The 27,578-nt window shown below is 41.8% G+C and overlaps 1 protein-coding gene across 3 annotated transcripts; it reads right to left on the reverse strand.

The window, feature by feature from the left end:
• On the reverse strand, nt 1-27,129 carry LOC306925367 (DENN domain-containing protein 3-like). Of its 3 annotated transcripts, XM_079504152.1 has the most exons (29): nt 27,010-27,129; nt 21,023-21,188; nt 20,696-20,897; nt 19,761-19,847; nt 19,491-19,606; nt 18,424-18,548; nt 17,935-18,046; nt 17,261-17,380; nt 17,071-17,169; nt 16,594-16,713; nt 15,597-15,712; nt 15,012-15,167; nt 14,699-14,795; nt 14,450-14,553; nt 14,135-14,322; nt 13,722-13,881; nt 12,646-12,841; nt 11,775-11,943; nt 10,742-10,831; nt 7,810-8,069; nt 7,502-7,672; nt 7,125-7,254; nt 6,907-7,014; nt 4,752-4,891; nt 3,583-3,743; nt 2,500-2,636; nt 2,291-2,409; nt 1,400-1,537; nt 1-876 (listed from the first exon to the last, which is right to left on the reverse strand). In XM_079504152.1, exons 2-29 carry the CDS (start codon nt 21,104-21,106, stop codon nt 658-660), a joined length of 3,924 nt encoding a protein of 1,307 aa, XP_079360278.1. In that variant the 5' UTR covers nt 21,107-21,188; nt 27,010-27,129; the 3' UTR covers nt 1-657. The 3 variants fall into 3 exon arrangements, with proteins under 3 accessions (XP_079360278.1, XP_079360279.1, XP_079360280.1); XM_079504153.1 differs by lacking the exon at nt 10,742-10,831; XM_079504154.1 differs by lacking the exon at nt 1,400-1,537.
• Between the last annotated feature and the right edge of the window lie 449 nt (nt 27,130-27,578).

Genomic DNA, 27,578 nt, shown 5'->3' on the forward strand with positions numbered 1-27,578 from the left:
TGGTAATGTGTCCAGTATACAGCAGATGGCACCATAGTGTAAGGTATTCTAAATACACGTCTTTAATTTTGTATCTGTTTAAATTCAATTTCAGTGAGGAGATAAAAACACAATAACAATCACACAAACAAATATGGTTTCCTGGACACCTGTAAAGCAAGGAGAGTTTTAGGCTTTGATTAATCTGTACTTTTGCAGCCATGTGTGAATGTATGCATGTATCATACTTTATATGTTCAGATATGAATTATACTGTATGTCTTAAGTGCACTATGGAAATAATATTCAACTATGGAAATAATATTGCTCTTGCAGGAATATTCTCTCTCTCTCTCTCGTTCTAATAGAAATAAGCCCAGGAATAACAGGTTCATATCAGCAGAATATCAGCAGCAGGAATCCGTATTTAGTTAATTGTGAAAATCAATTCTCATGGAAGCTTGTCCTAGACATATTTAGTAGTGATGGGATTCCAAAGTGCAGAGCTCATAATGTACAGTAGTTGTATGTGCCGATCACCTGCCCTTCCTCTCCCTTTAACATTTGCAATACTCATCAACAGCCAGGAGGTCAAACGCAACATTTCTTCCTTCCGATTCTTTGCTCTCTTGTACCCACTTCCTCTCGCCACGTATTCTTCTCCTCCCTCCCTCTACTCTACTCGACCTTCCAGATGGCGATCTTGCCGTCTCGGCATGCAGAGCCGCTGAGAACGTAACGGTCCTCTGCACAGCAGAGTGTTTGGATGCTGTCGCTGTGAGCCTGGAGCTCCTTCTGCACAGCGTGGCTCTCTGGGTCCACCACCAACACCTGGCTCCTCAGCTGGCTGTCACACTGGCCGTCTTCACCACTGGTGGCGCGACAGCCCACCCAAATCTGACGACAGAAAACGGAGTATTGGAACGAGAGAAAGGTACAGGAGATGAGAAGAGGGGGAGAAAGGAAAGATTAGAAGGAAGGAAGGACATGCAGACATGAATAGTTGGCATTTACACATAATAGTGTTCATGGGGGCGAGCCATGGCTTCTGATGGGGGTAGGGAGCATTTGGGTGTGTTAGTTTGGATTGCGCAAGGCGCTGTTGACGTCTCGGAGGTACCGAGTTAAGGGGGGCGATGATTTATAGTTCTGTCCCTAACTTGAACGGCGCCGAGTCAGCTGAAACTGACTTCGTAACGTTCGGCACGGCGACTTGCCCACCTGAGCTCCCCTCTTCTACCACAGTAACCAACATCGGTTAAATCAGTGGTTCTCAAACCTTTCTGGATCAGAGCCCACTTGAAAATCTTGAAAGTATTAGCGGTCCACCCATTGATAGCATTTGTGCACAAATGTAGCCCTGCCGTTTCCATAGAGTTTGACATTATTACTGTATGTTGTTAATATTGTGTTGCAGTACCTGGTCCTTAACTCGGATCATACAGGTGACACCAGTGCTGCCTGAGAGGGAGATCCTCTCAAAAGGAAGGCTGCTGTCTTTAGTGTCCCACAAGCACAGCTCCCCTGAGTCTGCACAGCCTGTCCACAACTGGCCTCGCTGGAACACACACACACACACACACACACACACACACACACACACACACACACACACACACACACACACACACACACACACACACACACACACACACACACACACACACACACACACACACACACACACACACACACACACACACACACACACACACACACACACACACACACACACACACACACACACACACACACACACACACACACACACACACACACACACACACACACACACACACACACACACACACACACACACACACACACGCACGCACACACACACCACAGAATTGATGGGGTGGAGGGAATATTTTTTCTATGTGAGCGGCTGTGGCCACAAACATACTCAGTGTCTCCATTTGCCTGGATTTCGATAAAGACTATAAGTAGCAGCCACTAGATAATTGCTGCCAATAACCCTAAGGTAGGTAACCTATGTGGTTTCTTAATATGTGACTGTTGACCTAATAAATCTTGCTAGTGACTCACACCCTGATAACCCCTAGTTCTCCAAGAACTACCGGTAAACAGTTGACTTGAAGCTGACTTGCTAAATGAAACACTGACTGACTACATGCTCAACTGACTAGCAAGTGTCTTCAAACCAGTGGTGGACAAAGTATATGCTCAAGTAAATACATGAGTTTTCAAAAGTAGAAATTACGTACATTTTCTTAATTCATACTATGGTTTTGTACAGCACTCGAGTAAAGGTACTTATAGTTACTGGTCAACAATGCCCCAAACTCACCTCCGGCACAATGATGAAGCTACTGAAGCACCTGGACTCGCTCTGGAGTTCATCAGGAAGCTCAACCTTCCTCTGCAGTGTCCCATTCTTCTTCAGCTCCACAATGCTGTCACCACAACCTGCACATCCACAAGATTGCACCCATTTCTATTCAGCTAATCATTCTTGTTCATGACTATTTGAAAAAGAATGGATGAAACTTCACATACAGCACCACAGAGTGCCTTCATGGATCTGTATGGACGAGAGGTGGTCGCATTTGACCTGGAACTGCCGCTTGACTTTGAGACTGGAGGAGTCCCACTGCAGAATGGTCCCATGAGCGCTGCAGGAGTATGGCTGCTGACTGGAGGGAGAGACACAAACACACACAGGCATCTTTACAGCACCACAAACAATCAATGAGGGTGGTGAGGATATTGCAAGTGGGCTGCCAAATAACTGGCAAAATAATAATATAACATTCATATTTTGAATGTCCTAAACATTTTTATTCCACATTCCATGTTTGTAACCCATTTTACACCCAGTGCCAATTGCCTAAACTGTAATCCTGGGCACAACTCTCATTCTGCCAATCTGGGGAGAGCCTTGAACTGAGCTCATGCTTCCTTCAATGCAGGAGGAGTGAGCAGGCCGCTACTTATCACCTGACACAGGTGAGTTTCCCCGGTAGGACGAACCTTGTGGAAGGAACACATTATTCCATACAGTTCCTTTCCCCTCCATCAGGTGCCCCGGCTAAGGGGGAGGCAGTATAGAGACCAGGCTTACTCATGTTTTTGTGAGTGTACCTACCCTAGGGGAAACAGGGAGAACATAAACCCCACACAGAAAGGCCCTTTCGCCAGCCCCACCTAGGGTTTTTTGAAAACAACAATGAGCAGTTGAGACGAATAACAGTCTAAGTTCATAATTTATTCTGACCCCTCCCCGAAAAGGCCTAGCCGTCCTGACCCCTAATCCATCATTTATACATTATGGATAATTAGTGTGGACTTAGACTGGTATTCGTCTCAACTGCTCAATTATGAAATTGTGTCTTCAAAACCTTGAAAAGCAAGTTTTTAAATAGGAACTTAAAGTATATTATTACATTAGTTCTGTTGATCCAAACCGGAACACAATCAACTGTTTGATCATAAGATGCTCTGAAAACACTTGTGGCCCACCCACCTGAACACTGCTGGGCACATGGCAGCTATAAGGTGCTGTGGCCAATCAGTGTTTTAGCATATTCCAAATAAGATCATTGGTCAGAACCGAACTCAGTGAAAGCCAACGCTTCGTACCCATTCTGCTGATCTTTGTTGTCCAAGGTGAAGCCAGTCACTTCATGTCTGTGTTCAGTCAGCTGCTTGTTACAGGACATGCTGCGAGTGTCAATGATGTAGATGACAGAGTCCTGAGAGCCAACCCACACCTGATCCTGGTTCAGTCCCAGCATGCAATTCTACAGGAGAGAGAAGTAGTATAAGCACTATTGTAGTGATAGTATGTGAATTTATTTATCTATCTACTGTATCTATCATTCATCCATCACAATTGTTTTTTTTATTTTATTTTTATGGATAGGACAGTAGACTGACAGGAAATGGGGAAAGAGAGATGGGAAGTGACACGCAGCAAAGGTCGCCGGGATCGTTGGCATTGCATTGCTGCCTAGGTGCCCGGACTGCTACGCCCGCGGCCTGGGCCATCCATCACATGTGCAGTGTGCACCCAGAATGATGGTACATTCATGTAAAGTTTCCATGTAACCTTCCATTGAATTTAAGATGGCAGCATATATAAATAATACTCAACTGCAATTGGCTGGGTTATTGCTTGGGTGCTTGGTCTCAGTCCCATCCTCCTACCCCCCTCTTCCTTTCTCTCCCGCTCACTCTCACTCTCTCTCCCTCTCTTCCTCTTAAGATGGACGCATACAGAGGTGATCACCCTCTCACCACGGTGGTTAGAAAAACTACAAGATGATGTCACTGAGCCGCAGTGATACGCGAGCCACCGATCACCCCAACACATCTCTCTGTTTTTTACTAACCGAAATCACCTTGCCAGTGAATGGTCTGTCCCCTTGGTTTCATAGGCACATTATGAAACAGAAGGGAGACACGGAACAGAAAGCAGCAGAAAGGAAACGGAAATCACCCGACCTAGTATAAAAAAAATCACCTAAAAAAAAGGTTTCCACCTAAAAGGTTTTCACCTTTAGGCTGCATACAGCCACATTTACTCTCTCACTGATCAAGCTGTCCCTCCCTCACTCTGTCTCTCTTCTCTTCTCTCTCTCTGTCTCTCTGTCTCTGTCTCTCTGTCTCTGTCTCTCTCTGTCTCTCTCTATGAGTGAGCTCTTGGGGCCCCCAAGGGTGACGCTTTCTGTTGCGTGTAAAGGTCAGAACTGCTGTGAAGGTGATCTGTGTCTACTACAGTTTTAAGAGTACCACGGCTCTGTTCGTACCAGTTGAGACGCTCCGACCTGGATGCAGTCTTGCAGCATGGACCAGCTGGCTGCATCAAACACCACCACCCTGCCTCCACTCAGAGCCACCCACAGCTTAGGGTTCCCATCGCCCTCTGAATCACTGCAACTCAACTGCCCTGGGGAGGGAGGATGAGAGAGAGAAATGGAGGAGATTGATGAGAGGGAGGGAGGGTGTCTAAAGTGTGCACTCATTCATTATCTCCAGCAGGTGGAGCTAATAGCATCTGCCAGAGTTGCCAAAGTCAAGTAGCCTCACAGGCTGCTTGATGCAGTACCAGAAAGTGTCACCAATACACACAACTGGAACAAAATCCATTTCACTCAAGCTAGGTAAAGTTCTTTCCATTTATTATGCTGTTCAAGTAGGCATATGACTAATAGTGACTTTTACATATATTGCATATCACATATTGTCGGCAGAAACCTTTGTAGGAACTCTAGTTCCAATGGTTCCATGTAATTATTATTTAGTCACAAGCTCTTGTTAATTCCTTTCATTGGTTTAATAATAACCCACAGACAGACGTAACCACTTGCAACCTGGGATCCCTATTTTGGGAATGTCATTATAGGTGAAATTTGCACCGTGATACCCCAACTCAAAAACATCTTCCCGTGGCTATGGTTGGTGTCACCACCATAATATGGTTGCGTTGTGTACAGTCAAGTAGCATAATAACTGTCTTGTGAGAGACTGACTGACTGTTAATTAATAATTTAACAGTGAGTCTCTCACAAGACAGTTATTATCCTGCTTGTCTGTACTCTGTACACAACACAACACAACACAACAAGGTTTCACTGGAGCAGCTGGTTCTGTATGACAGTGGTTCTCGATCTGTGGGTTACCGTTAGGACCATTTAATATGATTATTTTGGGGGTCCCCAGTTCAAATATGATTATTTGGGGGGTTCCCAGTTCAAATATGATTATTTTGGGGGGGTTCCCAGTCGAGCTGACTGAGAACAAAATGTTCTAAAATGTTCACTGACAACATACATCCAAAGTCGAGAGGCAAGCAAATAGCAAACATGAGAAATCTCATAATTATTTAGAGACTGATGATGATTGTGCACAAATATGCATCACGCCATTATACAAATGTAGTTTTCTGGGAAACTCCATTTGAGTTGGAGTGTATCCAACTGCTACAGTATGTATCTATCGCAGAGGTAGCAGTTAGTAAGACCAGGATTCCAACTAGCTACATTCACTTACACACAACCACCATAAATTGTCAGTAATCTGGGGACCCCTTCAAAATCATGTGGGGACCCGACCCACAGGTTGAGAAACACTATGAGACGAATGCTAAACACCAGGAGTTCACACCAGCCAGCCACTGCATACTGACACACCATCTTGTGACTGCGCAACACAGAGACAATATGCAGACGTCCACACAATGAATCACCAACAGAGAATTATCCCTGGGGCACAGGCCAGGAGCAGGACTAAAGAGAACTGTTAGCGTGACATCAGACTGATTATTACACAGAAGCTACTGATGACCCGACATTGCAAAGGATTTCTCTGCTCAAATTAAATTACATGATGGAGGGGGAGGGGGAGGGCGCATATCCTGTACTTACTATATCAGTTAATCAGGAATGTGGAGCTAATGATTGTTACTAGCAAGTAGTCTGTTAGTCAAAAATATGCATTTGAGGCGTCATGGGTTACACTAATTCACTTAACATGGACCCAGTTAAAAGAAACCATCTGTGTCCATTTGACACCAATGACATTCACGCCAATACATTTGCTACCAGCAGTCTAGTGAGTAAACAAATATGTAATTATATGAAGGAAATTATATTTTTGGAAGTCAACATGCCTTTGTAAAGATCAATCTAGCAACAGTTTTAACAGAGATGGCTGACCAGTGGTTATCAGGCAGATAAAATCTGCATGATATAAAGTTTTTAGATTTCAGTGCGGCATTTCACTTGGTCTATAATGGAACGACCGAGCTCCACAATGGTGCATATTCACCATCATTTCAGCTACAATGCAGATGCCTGGATCCCTTACTTCTTTATAATATATATAAATTATACAGTACATGATATATGTAATGATGTATGCCACATTGCATTTAAAGTTGTATAGAAAGGGATGCAGTTTTACCTGGTGTGTACAGCAGCACATGTACAGTCTGAGGCTCAGCCAGGTACAATGAGGGGTTGATCTTGTGTTTCAGAGTCTCTGAGGTGGTCTCAGGCACCATCATGGGCACTGGTCATCCCCAACCCCCCCACAACACACACAGTATTTAAGAATGAATTATAACATTTCAGAGGTTAACAGAATATACCTGTAAATGAACAGAAATAATTCACAAATACCTTCATGTTTGACCTTATCAAAGTAGGCTAGTTTGGAGGCAGCGTAGATGGACCGCTGGGTCTGTAGACAGCCCACCACAGCATCCATCAGCAGGACATTTGTCAGAGCCTGGGCCATGTACTGAGGATCCTACAGTAGACACAGAAAGAGAGCTACAATATGTATATGTTACAGTACCAGTGAGAAACCAGGCGCGGGAGGCCGTGACCGGGTCGTGGCCGGGTCCCTTTGAGGCCGGGCCCCCCTCCTCCGGGCTGGGGTGGCGATTGTTGGCAATCAGTGGGCCCCGGTTGGTCCGTCGGCCTCCCGTTCGCCGTTGTTTCCTTTTCCCTTGTCCCTTCCCGTTCGACGCCCGTTCAGACATCCCTGTGTGTACCTTGTGTTGGTCGGCCATCTTGCGTCCGGCCCACATCTCTTTCACTACTAGATTCCAGAGTTCCGTCTCTGCCTTCAGGTTGGCCTCAAACACCTCAGTCCTGCTGCAGGTATGGATACGAAGTGAGGGGATGCGAACGAGGAAGGAGGCAGCTGAGGCGATCTTCACCTCCTGGAAGAATGTAAAGGGAGGTTTTAGAAAACGAGGGAGATGGAGACATAGAGGTATTGCCTTGTAATGTTCGACAAGCATGTAGAGTAGTATGGCGTAAATGTTCATGCATTTTCTTTCCCCACAATATACGGTACCTCTATGTCTCTGAACTTGGTGATTTCCAGAAAGTCAGGTCGTCCCTCAGTGAGCAGGAATAGGCGTTTCTGTGTCATGGCGATCTTGCCAACGCCATGGGAGGTCTTGACACTCGATGACAGCTTGTAGACGCATTCGCTGTTGTCCAGATGCTCGATGACCTCTGAGGGCAAGTTGACGTCCTGGGCCTCGGCCTCAGTCTCCTTCCAGAATGTGTAGAAGACTCTGAAGAGCTCGGGCTCCACCTGCTTCTGATGGCCTGGGACACAGAGACAGTTAGATGCTGGTATAAAAATCACACCTGTATGAAGTGAGGGGCGCTCTTATCATCATACATCATCTCATTCTGGCCAATCACAATTTGCGTCCTCACTTTTGCCTTCAATGTTTGTGTTTGCACAAACACTCAGAACTGGCCATTCATTGTCAATGGCATTCAGTGTTTGTGCTAGGACAATGTTCGTGTTTACACAAACCCTCAAAGCTGGACATAGGAGGGGCTAGCACCCCTCAAAAATATGTATGCAGATGCACAGAAGTGAGACATCCACGAATTCTGAATACAAAAGCAAACAGGTTGACATAGCCGCAAACAGAAGCATTTACACAATAGAGTACACTATAGATGCGCGCGCACACACACACACACACACACACACACACACACACACACACACACACACACACACACACACACACACACACACACACACACACACACACACACACACACACACACACACACACACACACACACACATGCGTGCATTCACATAATCATGCAAAAAAAGGAAAACATTCCCAGACACATGCAAATATACGTCATATGGTATACAAAAACTCCAACACACAAAGAAATGCAAGCAGATATGAATATACTGTATAGTAAAATGCATTATAAACAGACAGAGGCATGCACCTCGATCTGCTCTCATTGTACAACATAGGTTTCTGTGAAGCATCATGCACATCACACACCAACATACTGTTAGTATCTCAGCGACAGCATGCTATACACATAACACTTCGGTCCTGTTACATACTGTTAGTATCTCAGCGACAGCATGCTATACTCATAACACTTCGGTCCTGTTACATGCTGTTAGTATCTCAGCGACAGCATGCTATACACATAACACTTCGGTCCTGTTACATACTGTTAGTATCTCAGCGACAGCATGCTATACACATAACACTTCGGTCCTGTTACATGCTGTTAGTATCTCAGCGACAGCATGCTATACACATAACACTTCGGTCCTGTTACATGCTGTTAGTATCTCAGCGACAGCATGCTATACACATAACACTTCGGTCCTGTTACATGCTGTTAGTATCTCAGCGACAGCATGCTATACACATAACACTTCGGTCCTGTTACATACTGTTAGTATCTCAGCGACAGCATGCTATACTCATAACACTTCGGTCCTGTTACATGCTGTTAGTATCTCAGCGACAGCATGCTATACACATAACACTTCGGTCCTGTTACATACTGTTAGTATCTCAGCGACAGCATGCTATACACATAACACTTCGGTCCTGTTACATGCTGTTAGTATCTCAGCGACAGCATGCTATACTCATAACACTTCGGTCCTGTTACATACTGTTAGTATCTCAGCGACAGCATGCTATACACATAACACTTCGGTCCCGTTACATGCTGTTCTGTTCGTCATTCATGGTCACATCTCACCATCAAATAAACACACATACCAGGAACGGGTGGAAAAAAGCATGTGAGAAAAAAGAAAAACTTCTCAGAAGTGGTCACACAGATGTTCAGAGTAAAAGCGGCCATGTCTTTCCGGCACCCCAGAGCTTCTATTTTGAAGGAATCCCGGCACTGATTGTGTTAACCCATCTGCTGCCACCTGGTGGACGCAGAGCCAACCGCAGACTGCTGAGCCGTTTGTAGTGCAACACACGCTGGACTCACATCCTGTTTGTAAATAAATTGCGTCAATGCTCTAGAATCTAGAGCAAGGATGGCTTCATTTTAGCTCGCTAGCATTTCTAGAGTCTAGAATGCGCCAATGTTCTATCTAGATCACCCGATAATCAGCAAAGACCTACGAACATCGCGTGTTTTATCCAAATCATGGAGAGCTCCGTAGATTTGGAGTTATTCAGCTTTTTAGTCAGCCTGTATAAAGGGAGGTGAACGGCAGCACGGTTGCGCAATCTGGTCCGGTTTGATATCAATAATAAAGCTTATCAGACGGAACCTTCCGTCAGAAGCAGTACATTTGTTAAGGTTATTGTAGTGGTCAATTTGTATTGGTATTGGGAGGTGAGCAGGGCGGGGGTCGCGAGACATGGCCAAATCATTTACGGGGTCCCCAGCCAAAAGCGTTGAGAACTCCTTCGTTTAGGTACTGCAGGTTCCCGGATTGATCCCTGGCTCCTTCTGGCTTAGCATTGACTTGTCCTTGGGCAAATCACTGGACTCCAACTGCTCCCTGGGTGCTGTTCAATAGTTTCCCACTGCTCCTAATAAATTAGTTAGGAGGGGATAAATGCAGAGTGCAAATTCCAGGTATGTTCAAATGGACTTATACCAATACCCCAACAACTAAATAGGAGGAGAGAGATGTTTTAAATCTTATTTGTGTCTACCTCATGCCATGTGCATCCCCAGATTCCCCACCCTGCCCAGATTCCGCTGCGCTACCCCCCACCAAGTGATGCCAGTTCTAAGTAACTCAGCTCTGGTTCTCTTGTCTGATCCTGATCTAGTTAGAAACAGCTCCATAACATTAATCACCATCAAATCACATGTTAGTTCTTAAAGACTCTGGTGGTATTAATATCCCGGCCACTGACTGGTAGGAACATGAAAATGTATTTGTGTGTTTTAGTCTGAATGCAGTTTGGCCTGATTAGATAATGAAGTTCCAAACTGTGGCTCTGATGTGGTCTTACCCTCACTGGAAGCTGAGGAGTCAAAGGAAAGGGATGATCTGGAGGAGGGACTTCTCGAAGCCATGTCTGAAGATGAGTCTCTCTTTGATTCTATTAAAGTCAATTAAAGCACCATCAGATAACACATTGCACAGCATGAGCTATTTAAGTTGTGTCTGCAGTGGGTGTGCTCACGTATCTCTGTATGTGCTCTTGGTTGAGGGTGCATTTCACAACCCTGTGTATTTTGCATCCTTATGTGTGCTTGTGCACCTCTGTTTTTTCCACTGATGTAATCATACAGCAGCAGCAGATCATCTGATAGACTCTTTAAGTTCGCTATGGTATAGTGTGACAGCCACTAGCCTCTGAACTAATTGAAGATGTTTTCATGCAATGCTGGTGGAGAGAATTAATAATACATATGATAGATGGCAAAACAGCATTCATCATCAGTGCAAACTTTCAAAAAATGAAAATGGAACAATCCATCTAAAAACAAGACATTGTCTAATAATGATGTGGCCTTCCTGTCCAATCTCTATCTTATATCTATCAATTACTATGTTTATGTTATGTTTTTGAAGAAGCTCCACATATAACAACATGGTGTTCAATGGCGAGGCGGCACTATACAGACAGTCTGTCTGTATATGAATGTCCCAGTGTAGTGAAGTTTTACGCCTCATTTGGCCAATTGGAAATAGCAATCTTTTTGGAGCCATCTACAAAAGCCTCTATCTTTACGGTGTATCTCTGTATATCTGTCCCAACAAAAGTAGTCCAGCTCAGAACCACTGGTGATGGTAATGATCACTCCTTGGGGCCACTGGAGGGACATAAAGGGATATATAAATGCACACTTTATCTATGTGTAATGTATGTGTCTTCAAACACATACCACAGTATGCAAAGAAAAGCCACATTTTTTCAGTGTGACCATTTGTTCTCAATAAAAAAAAGAAGCTAAGCTCTAACCCAGCAAGCATATTTTTATATTTTTCTCTCTGTAACACACATGGACACACGGACGGTGTCCTTTCACTCCTCTTACCAGCAGTTAGAGCGTCAAACAGGCGGTGTATTGTCGCTACATCCTTAACAATTCCAGACTCCTGGATACAGCGCACAAACTCTTCCTGGTGCAGATGTGTTCTGGGAAGCACAAACTTCTTAATGTGGTAATCAGGCTCATCCAACACCTTCTCACTCTCCTTCTTCACCTAAACAAGAACATTATCATGTAACTACTGTAATTATTACATCATCATCAACAACAGGAAAACCGTCCTCTGTCAGTGTCAACACCACCAGATCCATCTGAAGACATCACCAATAATACCATCATCATCATCCAAATGAATGAATAGCAGCAAGGAGGACCACGATCCCGATCCCGACGGCCTTTAATGCATTTCACCCCCCATCTCTCTCCCCATTTCCTGTCAGCCTACTGTGATTCTATCCCTCTTCCATCAAGGAAATGGAGGATGGCAAATGTTGTCTTGTTCATGTTGTAAATGAATCACTCACATTGTGTGCTTAAAACAATTCCAGACTCTCAATATGGCAACATACTGTACTGTATACTGTGTAGTTACCTGCAAACTTTGTATCTGTAGATACAAAGTTTGCAACTCCCTTGCAGGAGTGACTAAGCACACAGGACACTGATACTGAGTTTGTGATTGTCAACAGGTTGTGGGCTATAGAGTATATTAGTGAAGACAGAAAGGATCATGTCCAGCACAATATGTTTGCTACAGTAAGTTAAAAAATGTTATGTTTTAAGGGTTAACTCTGATTTATAATAAGTCATAGAGCAGTGTCACTTCATGACAATGACAATACTTCAATCATGACAAAAACATTATGAGCTCAATTCAAATCCACAGCTTAACAATATGTGATACCAACGGACCGACCTTGAGGATGAGTCTCTTCAGCTCAGGCCGTCTGTCAGCCTGCTGCCTCTCTTCTTTCTGTAGTGAGTCCACCAGCCAAGTGACCAGCTGGGAGGGAAAGATGGCTGTGTCTGTCTTGTAGAGGTTCTGGAAGTCACTCAAGGCCTCCAGACGCCGGGAACTCAATGTGTTGATGAAACCACGCAAATAGTAGTATCTACAGGGAGGGGGATTATATGCAAAGTTATGATGGAGCAGAAGATGAACAGAAATAAAGACAATGAACAGGAGGTAGGAGCCAGCTTGTCACTAGGAAGCTGCAGCTTGCTTTTAATGCTCAGAAGGTAGCCCTTGTTGAGCTTAGGCTTGTTTTAAATGCAAGTAAAACAAAATTCATGTTGCTCACTACTGTCTGAGATGCGTGATAAGCACTGGTATCTATTTACTTTTTAAAGCCATCTGAGGAATGCTCCCCCCATAAAATATAATATTATTATTTGTTCTATGTTGGATTAGAACCCTAGTCCCTACCAGACCCGCTACCAGACACTCAAGGTTCCTTTTGTTCAGACAGAGAAAGGCAAGACAGCATTCTCTGTCCAGAAGTCCTTAAAATGAGATCACTTCCATCTTTGGGTCAATACAGTGGTTTCCAACCAAAAATAAATGCAACACTTTGGTTTATCTGTTTTATTCTGTATTTTAGTTATTTGAGTGTTTCAGTCTGCTGATCCATGTATTTAGTTGTTGTTGTTGTTGTTGTTGTATGTGAATGTCTATTCCTGTTGATTATACTGTTCTGTATATCGGCTACATTGAAAATGAGGGCCTGCCCTTCAAGTGTACTCCGAGCTGAAATAAAGGTTATGATGATGATGATGATGATGATGATGATGATGATGATGATGATGATGATGATTTTCTGTATAAGATTCGTTGAGTCTTAAGATGGTGCTAATGCTGTACTCTGCTATCTCCATGCGCACATAATATTGCATAACATTCACATGGAAAGATAAATAACAATTTCTTCACAATTCAAAGGATTTCTGAAAGGATGACAGGAGGAAACACAAAAGCAGCATAATGTAGTGTACCTGGCAAGCAGGGCATAATTGTCAGGCGGGACACAGAAGATGGCTTTGCCCAGCTGTAGGATCAGCTCACTGTAGTAACTCTGGACAGAGCTCAGGGAGATGGAGGCTGGGAACTCTGGGAGTTTGAACACCTTTATGGGCTTAGGAGTAGTTCTCAACACTACAGAGAGAGAGAGAGAGAGAGAGAGAGAGAGAGAGAGAGGACAGAGAGGACAAAGGGAGCAATGCCGAAAGAGGAGACAAAAGAAGAGAATTTATGGTTTTGAAATCATGTGTAAGATAAGATAAGATAATTTAAGATGTGTGTGTGTGTGCGTGCGTGCATGCGTGCGTGCGTGCGTGCGTGCGTGCGTGCGTGCGTGCGTGCGTGTAGCTTAATAGTTTCTATGTTACAGTATATGTATTAGTCTTACTGGGGTCAGGTACGAGGATCTTGGTTAGTGATATCTGTCTGTTAAAATGTATTGACCGGTCATCTATCAGGTTAGGGAGACTCATCCCCAGTCTCCTATTCAGCCTCATCTCTGTCACTGAGCTCTTTCTCCTGGCCTGAATCTCCTGCATGGTGGGCCTGCGAGGGTTTTCAACCATAGCTTTCAACCTGGAAGACACAGAAATACAAGATATGGTTCGTTTAGGGTTAGCATGCAGTGCAGCCTCTCAATGGGAGCTGAGTGCCACCAATAGCAGACATGCAGAAGCTATAGGGTTTATACTTTACAACTAACTTCTGGGTCTCTGATCTAGTATGCAGCTCCATGCGAGCAAAGGCATCCATTTTCCTGTTGAGACGATCCTTCAGGAAGAAATGGAAGATGTGGGTTTCCAAAACCTACAACACACCATAAAAACGGCACAGACGTAAAGTTAAACACTTGGTCTAAAAGGATAAAACAAAAATGTCCTGGGGACTTGTTTCCAACATGGTCCTATCAATCAATATGAAACCAATCAGTAGTCGTTATAGTGTTGTTTACCTTCTTATAGAAAAGCTGTTCAGTTGGCTCCCTGGTCTTAAGGAACTCCTCACTATTAAACACTCTGTGTTCATAGTTCAGATGACTGCTCACATCCCTGTTGCACACACCACAAATTGAAGTTTCGGCTTTCACATTTTTACGTGTACTCTCTGTATAAATATAATATTATTAATCTGTATAATATAAATATCATACATTACAGCACAGAATAATATACAAAAGACCGTTCATTTCTGTTCAGAAGTATGTTCATCTGTGTTTTTTTCCCAAATAAATCGAATTAACACTATAACACACATACTGTACACACCTGAACACGTTAACAATGAGCTCTAGTGTTATTCTTTGGATGTCGTGGTTGAGATTGCGTTGCCAAGTCCGTCTATGTGCCCGCTGCTCACTGATGTCAGAGCAGCTGGCAATGTGGCACTGATTCAAGTCATAGTGTATCTGAAGGGACATACACCTGTAAAGACACACTCATGAGTCCCTCCATTCTTCCTCCACTTCAAATAGCATACTGAGCCCCAGAGTGGCCATGGTAAGAAAAATGTATTATCTCGTCCAATCGAGTTATTAAGTTGACTGGACGAGACAATACATTTTTCTTACCATGGCCACTCTGGGGCTCTGTAGTGTCCTTACAGTCCTATTAGGATTTTAACCTGGCAGAAATCTTGTATCTCCATTTAAAAAAAATATATATATTTAGGCAATGAAAAGTAGTAATAAGAGCTGGTTAGTTGTTACTAAATAATAAGTAGATTGGATCCATTGGAACAGGTAATAGTTCTGGACATGCAAGGTTTCAACCAGTAGCGGCGATATGTTAATTGACTCAGACACATCTGTACCTCTGTGTGAAACACTCTGCAGCAGCAAGGGGAATCTGTACCTCTGTGTGAAACACTCTGCAGCGGCAAGGGGAATCTCTGGCAGGTCAACTGTGTCAGAACAGGAAGTGGAGACGCTTCCAGTGTCAATCTTGACCAGGATCAGATCATCTGTTTCCTGGACGACCAATAACATATTAACCACTTTCAACCTAGCGTCCCTATTTTGGGCATGTCATTATAGGTGAAAATTGTTAAAGGTTGTTGAAAATAGCAGAGCTACATGCTCACATGCTATGAGCTTGTAAATTGGCTATTTTTGTGTGACACAGTCGTACAGCAAAGTATAAAATAGGGCTTTAGTGTTCATTGGTAAAGGTGCTTGTTGGTCTGATCTGATTGTTGGGTGAAAGCAGCACATGTGCACATTTTGTCAAAGGCTTTGCGAACTTCTTTTGAATTCTCTAATGGAATTTTGTTAAAGGTTGAGTTTGAAAAGCCTTTGACAAAATGTGCATGTGCTGCTCTCACCCATATGGATATTACATATCTCTGCTGTCTGGAGGAAACCTCATAACTCCAAAATGTTCATTTTTCAGGAAATGAAGAATATATATTTTTAAGGAAAATAATAAAACCTTATATTTTTTTAAACGATTAAATACTGCCTCATCAAAGTTGGTGTTGTGACATTAGATATTGTCAATTACTTGCATGAGAAGGAGAAAAGTGGTGGAGTTAGCTGTTTTAGCAGACAGTTTGCGGGTCCAATGGAGTTAAGAGGTTTTGTCCAATGTGTTTTTTACTACTTTCCATTGGTTCAATATTTTCAAAACGACACACAGACGTAAGGGTGTTCAATAGCACTGATTTATGGAAAAAAATTTGTTCTAATATGCGTGAACATGAGCTCAGCTTCTGAATGTGTGTGTTCAGATGCTGTAATGCCTATTCCCCCCAAAATATTTAATAATTCTGATCCTTGGTTGACTGTCAAGCAAGGATCGGTCGACATCCGTTGATGACCGTCGTTGTGCTACTATACGAGTGAGTACTCACAGCAGAAACTTCTTCAAAATGGCTTATGTGACAGCCCATGAGAAATGCAGTTGGAGCCATAAGGAAGTCCAGCATACCGCTGGCCAGGACAGGAACATAGGGCTGCTGCCATGACAGAGGCTGAAAGAGAGAGTATGAGTATATATATATATATATATATATATATATATATATAGAGAGAGAGAGAGAGAGAGAGAGAGAGAGGGGGGGGGGGGGGGGGGAGAGAGATAGAGAGAGAGAAAGAGGCAAATAGGTTTAGGGATAAGGGGCCCTCGATGTCAGAACTTCTGCTCTATAGTCAGAAATGTTTTACTGATGTATGAAAAATACTTATGACTACTTTTACTACGGTATATATCATTAATCTATATCGTTAATATATTAACATTATTATTAGTGTTAATTTAGTCCATTTGGTGTAATTTTCCATTCTAGCCATCCTATTGTATAGAGACACTGATTTGACATTTAACTGACCTGTAGATAGTGCAGCAAGCTTTCTGCTACCAGCGTGAGTCTGGCCCAGTCAGCAGAAAATAACACCACCCTTTGTTCCTGAAGCAGACAGGACAGAACCTACAGGCAGAGATAGAAGATTAACGGACCCTGTGGTTTATCAATGCAAATTCAACAGGCCTTTATGAAAGCACGTCAGTGTGTTAGTTACCTGTAGTAGTTGCTGTGGTCTAAGGCAGAGTAGAGGTATATGAAGATCCAAATCTACAGCTGGTTGGTCGTTGTCTTCTCTAGATGGTAACACGATGGTCAGAGGTCGGAGAGAAAACGTCTAGAAATGATCAACAGTCTTATCTTAATCCTGGCAGCTTCATTTTTTATGGAGTCTCTTATTTCTGTCTTGAGCCAATGTCTGAAGTTCTGACACAGAGCCACACTGAGCTACGATGTAATCACACATACACCTGGAAACAGGTGTATGTTCCTAAACTCTATTGAAATAACCCCGAAAGATGACAGCAAAAGAAAAAAGAGGTTTTGTGTGTGTGACATTTTTACCCTACTTACCCCCAACTTAACCCATAACTGGCCTAAACTGAATATCTTCCTAAATATAACTGTAGCTCTAAAAATAGCCTACTTTTTAACCATAGAAACACCCATTTATCAGGAAAATCGGTCTCACACATCCATTTGTCAAACTCCACGTGCACACGCGCACACGCACACAGCCACACACACACACACACACACACACACACACACACACACACACACACACACACACACACACACACACACACACACACACACACACACACACACACACACACACACACACACACACACACACACGCACACGCACACGCACCATCACACACACACCATATGCAGTTGTCCAGGTGGTGGAATGGGCACTAGTGACAGCTTAGTAGCAAACTCCTTCACCCTCTCCTCCAAGTCTGATAAGCGACACGTCTTCAACTGGACCAACAAACTGAAGACAGACAATCACTCAAACAGAGAAAGAGAAAGGAAGAGAGAGAGAGAGTCCGAAAATAAATACATAGAAAAAGGCACATATAAGTACAATCTATATGGATCATGTTGCACTGTAGCCTCTTTAGCTTTGCGATAAAAAATGACAACAACATTATTTTTTAGATTAAAGGTTATATAAAGTATTACAGTTTGTACAGTAACTGAGCTGACCGCATGACAAAGAAACACAATTCCGTTTTGCTCACATATGGTTTAAATTAAAACAAGAAACACAACTTGTGTCCTATAAAAATATTTGTAAATTAATCAAACTAAACACTTGTCTTATACAATACAATTAAAACATAAATGAACTGGGCTGATTATTCTCACCATGACAGACAGTCTTTTAGAGCTGTGTAGTAAGGGTGCTTGGATATAATACAGAAAGCATAGGCAGAGTACAGTTTAGAAGGCCTCGAGGACCAGAGGCCATTCTGGAGGAAAGATGTCCCTTCCTACAACACACAAGAGAGCAAGTACAGTAACATAAGTATATAGTCATTTAACCACTGGAACCCCAGCATGCCTATTCTGGGAAAACATTCATCCCAAAATAGCCGATCTAGCTCATTTGAGGTCGTAGATAGGCTATTTTTGGTGAAGAGATTTGGAGTACAGTTGCAACTCAAGTCTGACTATGGCAAAAAAAAAACACTGGTTAACAAACACTGGGGTGCATCGATGGCTGCAATCCAACTACAGTATATCCTACCCAGGATTCGAACCCGGGTCCCCCCCAAGAGCACTAACATTTTTACTATCATAATGGAGTGTAGCTTTGGGAAAGCAAGTCGGGTTCATTTATGCAATACCTCTTGATAACCAGTAGTGGTCGTATCTGACCCAGGCCAAGATCTAAATGTCTCGATAGAAAAATAGGGAGAATCTCTGTATTTCAGATCAGATCAGAACTACTGCTGCTGGGTTAGTTATATTATATTAATAGCAATGGTTCTCAAAGTTGGGTCCGGGGATCCCAAACCCAAAGGGTCCTTAAGGGCTTTCAAGGGGGACCCCCAGCAAAACAAGGAACACATTTATTTATTTATTTTGCGGCTTTCGCCTTTATTTTATATTTTTTATAGTGAGACAGACAGTAGGCTGACAGGAAATGGGGGAGAGAAATGGGGGAGTGACATGCAGTAAAGGCCGTCGGGATCGGGAGTCAAACCCGTGGCACACTGCCAGACTCGGACTACCGGCCAAGGTGCCTGGACCGCTGAGCCACGGCCCAGGCCAACAAGGAACAATTTAACCACCACCCTGTTTCAAAAAATGTTAATAGCAGATCAAATGTTCTACACCATAAAATAACAATTACGGTATATAATAGTTATGGATTGTAGCCTTTAGTGCATTCAATGGTAATGCATGCTTGGCATTGTGTGTAGTCTTACATGTATAGGTCGATAATACTGCATTACTACTCCATGGGTCTGGTTGCCAAACACGTCAGTAAAAACCAGGTAGTGAAACTGTTCTTCTCTCTGTTCTTTGGACAGCTGGAACCCACCTAGAGCACAGAAACAAAGATGACATTATGTATATGAACAAAGTTATTAAACAAACTGTGCCCAACTACTGTGTGTGTGTGTGTGTGTGTGTGTGTGTGTGTGTGTGTGTGTGTGTGTGTGTGTGTGTGTGTGTGTGTGTGTGTGTGTGTGTACCAGGAAAGCAGAGCTGAGGTAGTGCCATGAGATCAACTTCTTTGGGAACACTGACATCTTCAGTTCCTCCTCCTTTCACCCCTTCAACTATGATACAGTAAATAAAGAAATAGATAGATAGATAGATAGATAGATAGATAGATAGATAGATAGATAGATAGATAGATAGATAGATAGATAGATAGATAGATAGATAGATAGATAGATAGATAGATAGATAGATAGATAGATAGATAGATAGAGATAGATAGATAGATAGATAATGTATACCTATATATATTGCATATAGCAGGAAACCTGTGTACATTTTCTTCACGAAAACTATGACGTAGAATGTCCGTTGACTACCTTTTTTCACGAAATAAAAACTAAGCTATGATTTGTATGACTAAATACATTCACAATTCCATGAACAACTAAAAGCTAGACTAAATTTAGAGATAGAAGAGATCCGGTAGAACTAAGACAAGTCATTTTATGGTTGGTTGTGCACTGGTGATGACGCCATCACGGTCCGTCACAAGACATTTGTGATACATTCGAGTCGAGACATATTTTGTCAACTAAAACTACACTAAAACAGTTTTCTGAAAAAGCTATGTTTCTATGTCAGTGGTGCTCAACTTTTTTCATGTCAAGGACCCCCAGAATGATCTGTATTTGGCCGCGGACCCCCATCTGAAAATATGTTGTACCAGGGACCCCCACAGAAGCAAAGATTTGAGTTAAAAATGTTCACTCTGAAAGAATGTATATTCAAAGAATTGCGCCACATTTTCATGATTTTTCAAAAATAGCAGATCTACAAGCTCATAGCGTGGCACTCGGTGGTGCGCTATGAGCTTGTAGATCTGCTATTTTTCAATAGCTAAAGTATAATATAATGCTTAAAACACCAAAAGGGGTTCCCGTTCTGAATGGGCTATAGAGCAGACCTTCGCTAGGGGTCTCTGTGTTCGGTACAGGTGGTTCTCTCTTCTTCCTGATAAAGGAGCGTCGTCGCCTCACAAACGACTTCAACACTCCATTTCCAGCTTGCTCTCTGCTGACAAAGGGAGGAGCTAGGACATGCAGTACCTCTGGCTCCAGAAGGGGGAGCGCCGGAATTCCATTGCTTCTACCAGTCTCCTGGGTAGACTGAGGAAGAAAGGACACAATATTATTTGTAATCTCAGTGGAATAACAGGTTAATTTAACCCATCAAGGCAACATAACATAAGATTATATGAACACCTGAGGCATTACACACACACACTAAATACCTGGTACAGCTCTCTGAGTTTTTCACTTGATGATCCTATCACCACGCAAGCTTCCAGAAGCCCAGGAAGCAGATGGTCTGCCATAGCATGGTCTGCTACAGTACCTTCTAGAACCAAGGAACGCCACTCTAAGTCTCCTCAGAGCCGTTGACACACAACCATGGAACTAAAGGAAAAATCGAAGGTACATAGATATTTATTATACACATAATTATATTAAGGCTACCAAAGAAGATTCCATATTTGAATATTCCTTTGAATATTAAAAAGGCATGAACAAAGACTAACCCATCATGCCATCAATCTCTTCTTGTAACATGTTCCTTTGTTAAACTGCACTGCCTAGTAATAAACTGAATCTGGTTAGATCTTGCTAATAACATGTTTCACTGGTGCATCATAAATGAAAATGTGTCATTTGACTGTGAGATGTATTATGGCTCTAACATAGGTCCGCCCACTAGTAACATGACCTGTGGATGTCTTTTTATGTGGGTCTATGAAATGAAAACACTCTGTTGCAGAGCCAATTGAAAGTCTTTAGGGCAGTCCTTCATATTAGGTCAGGTTTGTTTTCTCACCATTGTTCCATCACATCTACTTTCATCTAGAAATCCCCAGATGATAGGCACTAGGCACTAGGCATAGATCTCACAATCATATGGCAATGCAAGACTTATTCTTTCCTGTGAAAGCCCATTCCTGAAACCAAAAGTAACCTAGAGAGGGAAAGGGATGTTTGAAACAGTAATAGAGGTTCCTCTACTTAGAAGTACACACTTTTAGTGTAGTTTTGGTTCCATATGAAGTCAGAACTGAAAACTTTCAAAGAGGAGACTGATGAAGTCAGCCTGAAACTCATTCAAGGCAAGCCAAGCTGTAATGATGTTGTCATGATACGTGTGTAGACAATATGTTTCAGACCATCCTTATATAAAGAGTTTTAAGCCTGGAAATTAGCCTATACTAGGCCAGCAGCATATTAAATGATGACCATCGATGCTACATTTAGTAAACTAGATTGACTGCATATATACAGATGTGTGGCTGTTAGGCTTCTACAGGAGCTTATAGCATAGCTTAGTTCTGCAACCCCGTCGCACATGACACGTCTACATTGGATTGTTACGACATTATAGCTGATTCTCTATGTAGAAATAAATGGGTACTTCAAACACCACAGTATTGAGCTCAAGGACAAAAATGTCCCTGAAATGTAAAAATGCTTTTTACCACGGAATGTAAATGAGCACTGGTGACTTTTTTTTTCTTTTTTTTGTCAAAATGGATTGAAACTGGCCAACAAAATGTTTGTACATTTCTTACACAGAACAGCTGAATCACTAAATGGACTGAACATAATGTGTTTATCAAAGTGGCAAAACAAAGAATCATTCATTCACTGTCTGTCCTTTACTTCCTCACTTCCCTCCCAGTGAGCAGCGCATTACCTTATTTCCCTACTGCTCTGCTCCAGGCTTTAACTTCACTCCTCTTCTGGGCAAATTAGGCTCATGAGTGCAGAAGAGGGCACTGAGGGCACTGGGTGTGTGCAAACAAGATAAACACACGCGCACGTGCACGCGCACGCACACACACACACACACACACATTTACCATGCATATGAAACTGTGAGCGAAATACTTGTCGATGCTCTGTTTTTGAGGGGTGCTAGCCCCTCCTATACACAGGTTTAATGTTTGTCTTTAGTTCAATGTTCAATGTCAACGCATTGACAATGAAGGGAAAATGTATGTCATAATGTGTCATTTACGTCATATTGTCTCTTTATTGTTAATGGCGTTTAATGTTTTCATTCAATGTGTTTCCAGTTCCACCGTTTTGTTTTTTACATCACCTAATCAACATGAGTTAGACTTTAATATATTAGCGCCCCTCACTTCACACGGGTGTGATTTTTCATATTTATCCATGTCATTTTATATACCTGCTATTTTATAGACTGGATATGTTTTCCACCTGCACAAGAAGCAATTCTGCCTCCTGCAGTGCCGCATATCCATTGCAAATTATTATTATTTATTATTTAGTGTGGTTGCCCAAAGACTATTGTTATTGTGGCACTTTTGTTTCCCTCTGGAGTAATCGAATAATCGAACTTCCGCTGTGATTGGCCGAGCTTTGCTTAACGTTTGTAGCAGCTAATTGGCTGTTGTTGGTTACGTAACCAATCTATGTTTTACAATCGCTTATAACTATTTTTTTATAGAATCTCGTGTTTCTCGTGTTTGGCACACTGTGGTAAAGCTCTAAACACGAGATATCTTGTGAATGGCACAGAATTTACCCTGTGGGATTAATAAAGGTCTACAATACGTAGTAAATGTGTCAGCTTGGAGTTGTTATTGGTGACTCCTGTAGGACTACACCATACAATGCAATCAGTGGCTTAGGATCAATAACCTTGTATGAAAAGGTATTAAATACACCTGTCCAAAATGTAATTTTAATGGCCCTTTTATTATTATTATTATTCATGCACCTTGATTTGTGTGTTTCTTTCTGTTATTGATTGTAATATTGAGAGCTCGGAAACAAAACCAAAAAAGTATATATGGTCGCAAAAAGATTTAGGTTTACTATGAAAACCTGCATTTCATGTCAGTCAGTCACGCCTCATGTCAGTCAGTCCAGACCGTCACGCCTCGTGACACTCTCTATATATGGGCCCTAACTGGCCCGAGGCCCCGCCTGGCCTTACTAATTAGCACACATTTTACGCTCTACCCAGCCCGAAAACGTCAATTAATTATTATTTTTTAATAAATAAAAGGGGTCCATATATGGGCATTCCCAGACCTGTTTCAGCATGACCTCGCCCTCAGGGTGTCTTACTGGTATACCTGTAATAATGTGATGTGATAATAATGCTGATTCCGATTTTTTAAAGCTGAGCTTCTGGTGATAGAAGTCATAGATGCATGTATGAAATTAATATCTGGCATTCAATGCTGTGTGTCTAATATGCAATTAGTCTACTTACAGACAAGACTTGCTGCATACCTTTTCAGCATATCCTACCTTGCTTCAGGACCTGATGACTTGCCATGGCAGATACTGACATATCAATGAGGTGAACAGAGATGATTTGTGGACAGTTGAATAAAATCATGTGCTTTTGTAGTTGGAAGATGTCATGTCAAGATAAAGTAACCAATAACCATGTCTGTATATTTTAAATAGACTATAGGGGATTTCTAAATCCCTTAGTTTACCATAAACTTTGATACCTCCCGAACGTATTTGGTCATTTTCATAGTAAAGTAGAACAGTTTATGCAATTAGGGGAATACTTTTGGAATTGGTGGTCCAAGGACTGAATTAAAATCACAAACTCTCCCAACCCTGACAGGGTTAGTGTAGTGCTCTGCAAGTTCATGCACTTCAAGGTCAAGGCCACTCACTCAAACAGCAGCAGAATATTGACGACTGCCCAAGCTATCACATTGTGGGGAGATCCACTCCCTTCAGTTTGCAAATGTACAAATACTGAAGTCCTACATTTATCCCACATGCCACAAACTTGCTCAACTCCAATAGACTCTCCACTCCCTTTCCCCACTTCCATTATAATTTACTGCAATTAGTACTTTGATTCCTCTAGTCTGCCCAAACTGGCTTTTCATTATAGCTCAACAGTAGGACTGACAGCGATCACACGAGAGACCCAAGTTCGAAACCCGGGTAGGACATAAATGTTATGGATTGCAGCTTTAAGATATCTAGTCATAAGAAATGATTCACTAGGCCTTCTGAGTCAACTTAGTATTGCACATTAGTACTGTACATCACATGATCTACAACTGTCCCTCCATAACCACCATAAAGCCAAGGACATGACAAGGCCATTATGATATATACTGTAAGTGTATATAATCATGTGATCTCTGTACAATAGTCAAAACTAAAATCATTATTGTATTGATCGTTACAATAAAGAATACAATATTTGCATTGCTGAGGACTGACCCTGATGTTCATTCAGTGGTGGAAGTAAGGATACTTCGAGAGAAAATGGTAGAACACCAGTATATACACAAGCATGCGCACATGCGCACACACGCACGCACACACACACTGACACACATGTGTGTCAATTCAACTGAATTGACATAAACAGTAAGACTACAATTACTGATATATTTACAGGCAATACGTTAATGTGTTACAACAAACTAAATGGTATTCCTCAATATAATGATACAAGTATTATGGTCAGACTGACCATGAGTCAACAAAACAGCAGAACAGAGAGTCTAATGTCATATGGCATAAACACTCAAATTCAAATTAGATAGCTAACTATTTAGTAAAAGAACTACTGTTCAGCAAATTTTAGTGGTCCAAAAATATCTAAAATCATCTTGGTGCTTTCTTATTCATTCCCAAAGTTAATCTCGGAGAATTGCTGCTGATTACATTAAGTTGTTTACATTCAAAACTGTTGCCTCTGCAGCATTGCTTAACTCATTATAATTGCACGTCTAGCTTGCACATGTGAAATCTGAACCGCCTCAACATTGCAATAAGATACAGTCGACTTATTTCCATATCTTTGCAATTGCATGGCAGGCCTTTGGTCTGCCTCCTTGTACAGTACACTGTGCAGCGCAACTGTACTGAGTACAGATGTGCTGTTGTAGTCTGTAGATCAGCTATTTACACCAACATTGTACAACAATGTATAGAACAGGGTTATAATCAGACTAATATATTTGGTTGATTACAAACAATGAATTAGATTTTTTTTGTTTGATTCATTTATATATAAGTGGGGAAAAGTATTACAAATAACTGTGCTTTTCAATTATTCGTTTATAAGTCAGTTATTGGTTCTAAATATCTTTTCGATATATTTTCTGGGTTGACGTGCACCAGTCAACTTATTCAGTCCATTCCATCATTCATAAATTAATTGGACAGCTGTATTGTCCTGCAGGTGAACTGCACAATGCATGAAATGTTGCTTCTTCCAGTTTACAACTTTATAAATTATACTATGGCTGGAACGTGCAAAGGAAAATAATTCACTTTTACTAGTAAGTTTACTATTCTATATTTACACCCAAGTACAAATTATTGAGGCCAAGATCAATATATCAGATAAATCAAGGCAAACAAGGCACTATATAGGCTTACATAAGTGTATGGGCAACAATAAATTATTGTCTCAGAGAACAAAGATTGTTGCAAGAAATGTATCAACTATCCTTCCCTGACACTTGGAAAGATAAGCTACAGAAGATATCCCACCTTAGGCTGTTTCCAAATTAATGTTATAGATACCCTGTCCTGTTTATGCAAACAAAAAGGCACAATAACAATTGCTGAAAGCTTCATGTCACAACAGGACAATTATCAACTTAGGCTATATGAAGGACACATTTAGCCCAGGAACGGGCAATTATAGTCTACTATTCTAAATAATTACACTAAATAGGACCATTGGCAACCACACCACGTGTGACAAAAACAAAACTATTTATCTCTTCATTCAACACAGTTGAGAGGTAGTCTAGCCATCATTGAAATTAGATTTGTTTTAATGTAGCTATTACATAATATAAAACTATACTGCATGTAATATACATAGCCTAATACAGCCATTCTAGGGATATTCAAGTTTAGAGGAATTTCTACCCATATTTTACAACATATGACGTGATTCTTTCTAGGTGATAAAATTCCAAGAGGGCTATATAATATCAACTGTCACGAGTTGCAGGTAATACAGAGAGATTGTGCAGACAGCTCAGCTGTGTTCATTTAAAATCAGAACTTTTTGGTTATCAACCAGCACATGTCAGCATACAGTAGCACTAGCAGCAGTGTGTATATTTCAATATCTCTGTAACATAAAAGCGTTTTTTAGTTAGCGTTTAATTAATATCGACTTTCAGAAAAGTTGAAACTGAAAGTCTAGTTGTCAAAGAAAAACTTATATTCGCGAGCCATGAACACTAACCTCAGGACATGTCCAAATAAGTCATCCGTTCGGCTTCTCATTCATTATTAGTCTACTTTTAAACTACTGTGACTGCAGTATCCTCAGTACGAAACCTTATAGGTACTCGGACTCTCTCTGTTATCCCAGTTGTGAAGTTATCTGTGGTTTGACAGTCTGCTCTGCTTCCTGTATGAAGACACAAACATGCGCATTGCCATTGATTGATTTAAGACAAGCACGCGCTCTGCCCCCCCCCCCCCCCCCCTCTCAAGACAGCCTCCTCTCCTCTCTGTCTGTCTACACTGTCACACACCACACACGCACGCACGCACGCAGACTGTACTACACTGTACACACGCACGCGCACGCACACACACGTCCTGAGTTCAACACATTTCGACTGTTCTCTTTTAAGCCACAACACATTTGTATTTTTGAGACTCGCCTAAACAAAAACATATTTTTATTTTTTGCTTTCTAAATGGCTTATTTTTAAATTTTTATGATACTTCTAAAGATCCAAAGATTATCAAACCTTTATCATATCTATATTTATCAACCTTTATAAAACCGTAGGCTATGTGTGT

The sequence above is a fragment of the Electrona antarctica genome (assembly GCF_951216825.1).
Source record: "Electrona antarctica genome assembly, chromosome: 6".
Lineage (NCBI taxonomy): Eukaryota > Metazoa > Chordata > Actinopteri > Myctophiformes > Myctophidae > Electrona > Electrona antarctica.

What these genes read in the sequence shown, in the direction of transcription:
- LOC306925367 (XM_079504152.1), bottom strand. Translation starts at nt 21,106, where the DNA reads ATGGCAGACCATCTGCTTCCTGGGCTTCTGGAAGCTTGCGTGGTGATA. An exon ending in AACAGCTTTTCTATAAGAAG is followed by an intron (nt 14,554 to 14,698) that starts GTAAACAACACT and finishes GGTGTGTTGTAG; the next exon opens with GTTTTGGAAACCCACATCTT. An exon ending in AACAAAGATCAGCAGAATGG is followed by an intron (nt 2,637 to 3,582) that starts GTACGAAGCGTT and finishes CTCTCCCTCCAG; the next exon opens with TCAGCAGCCATACTCCTGCA.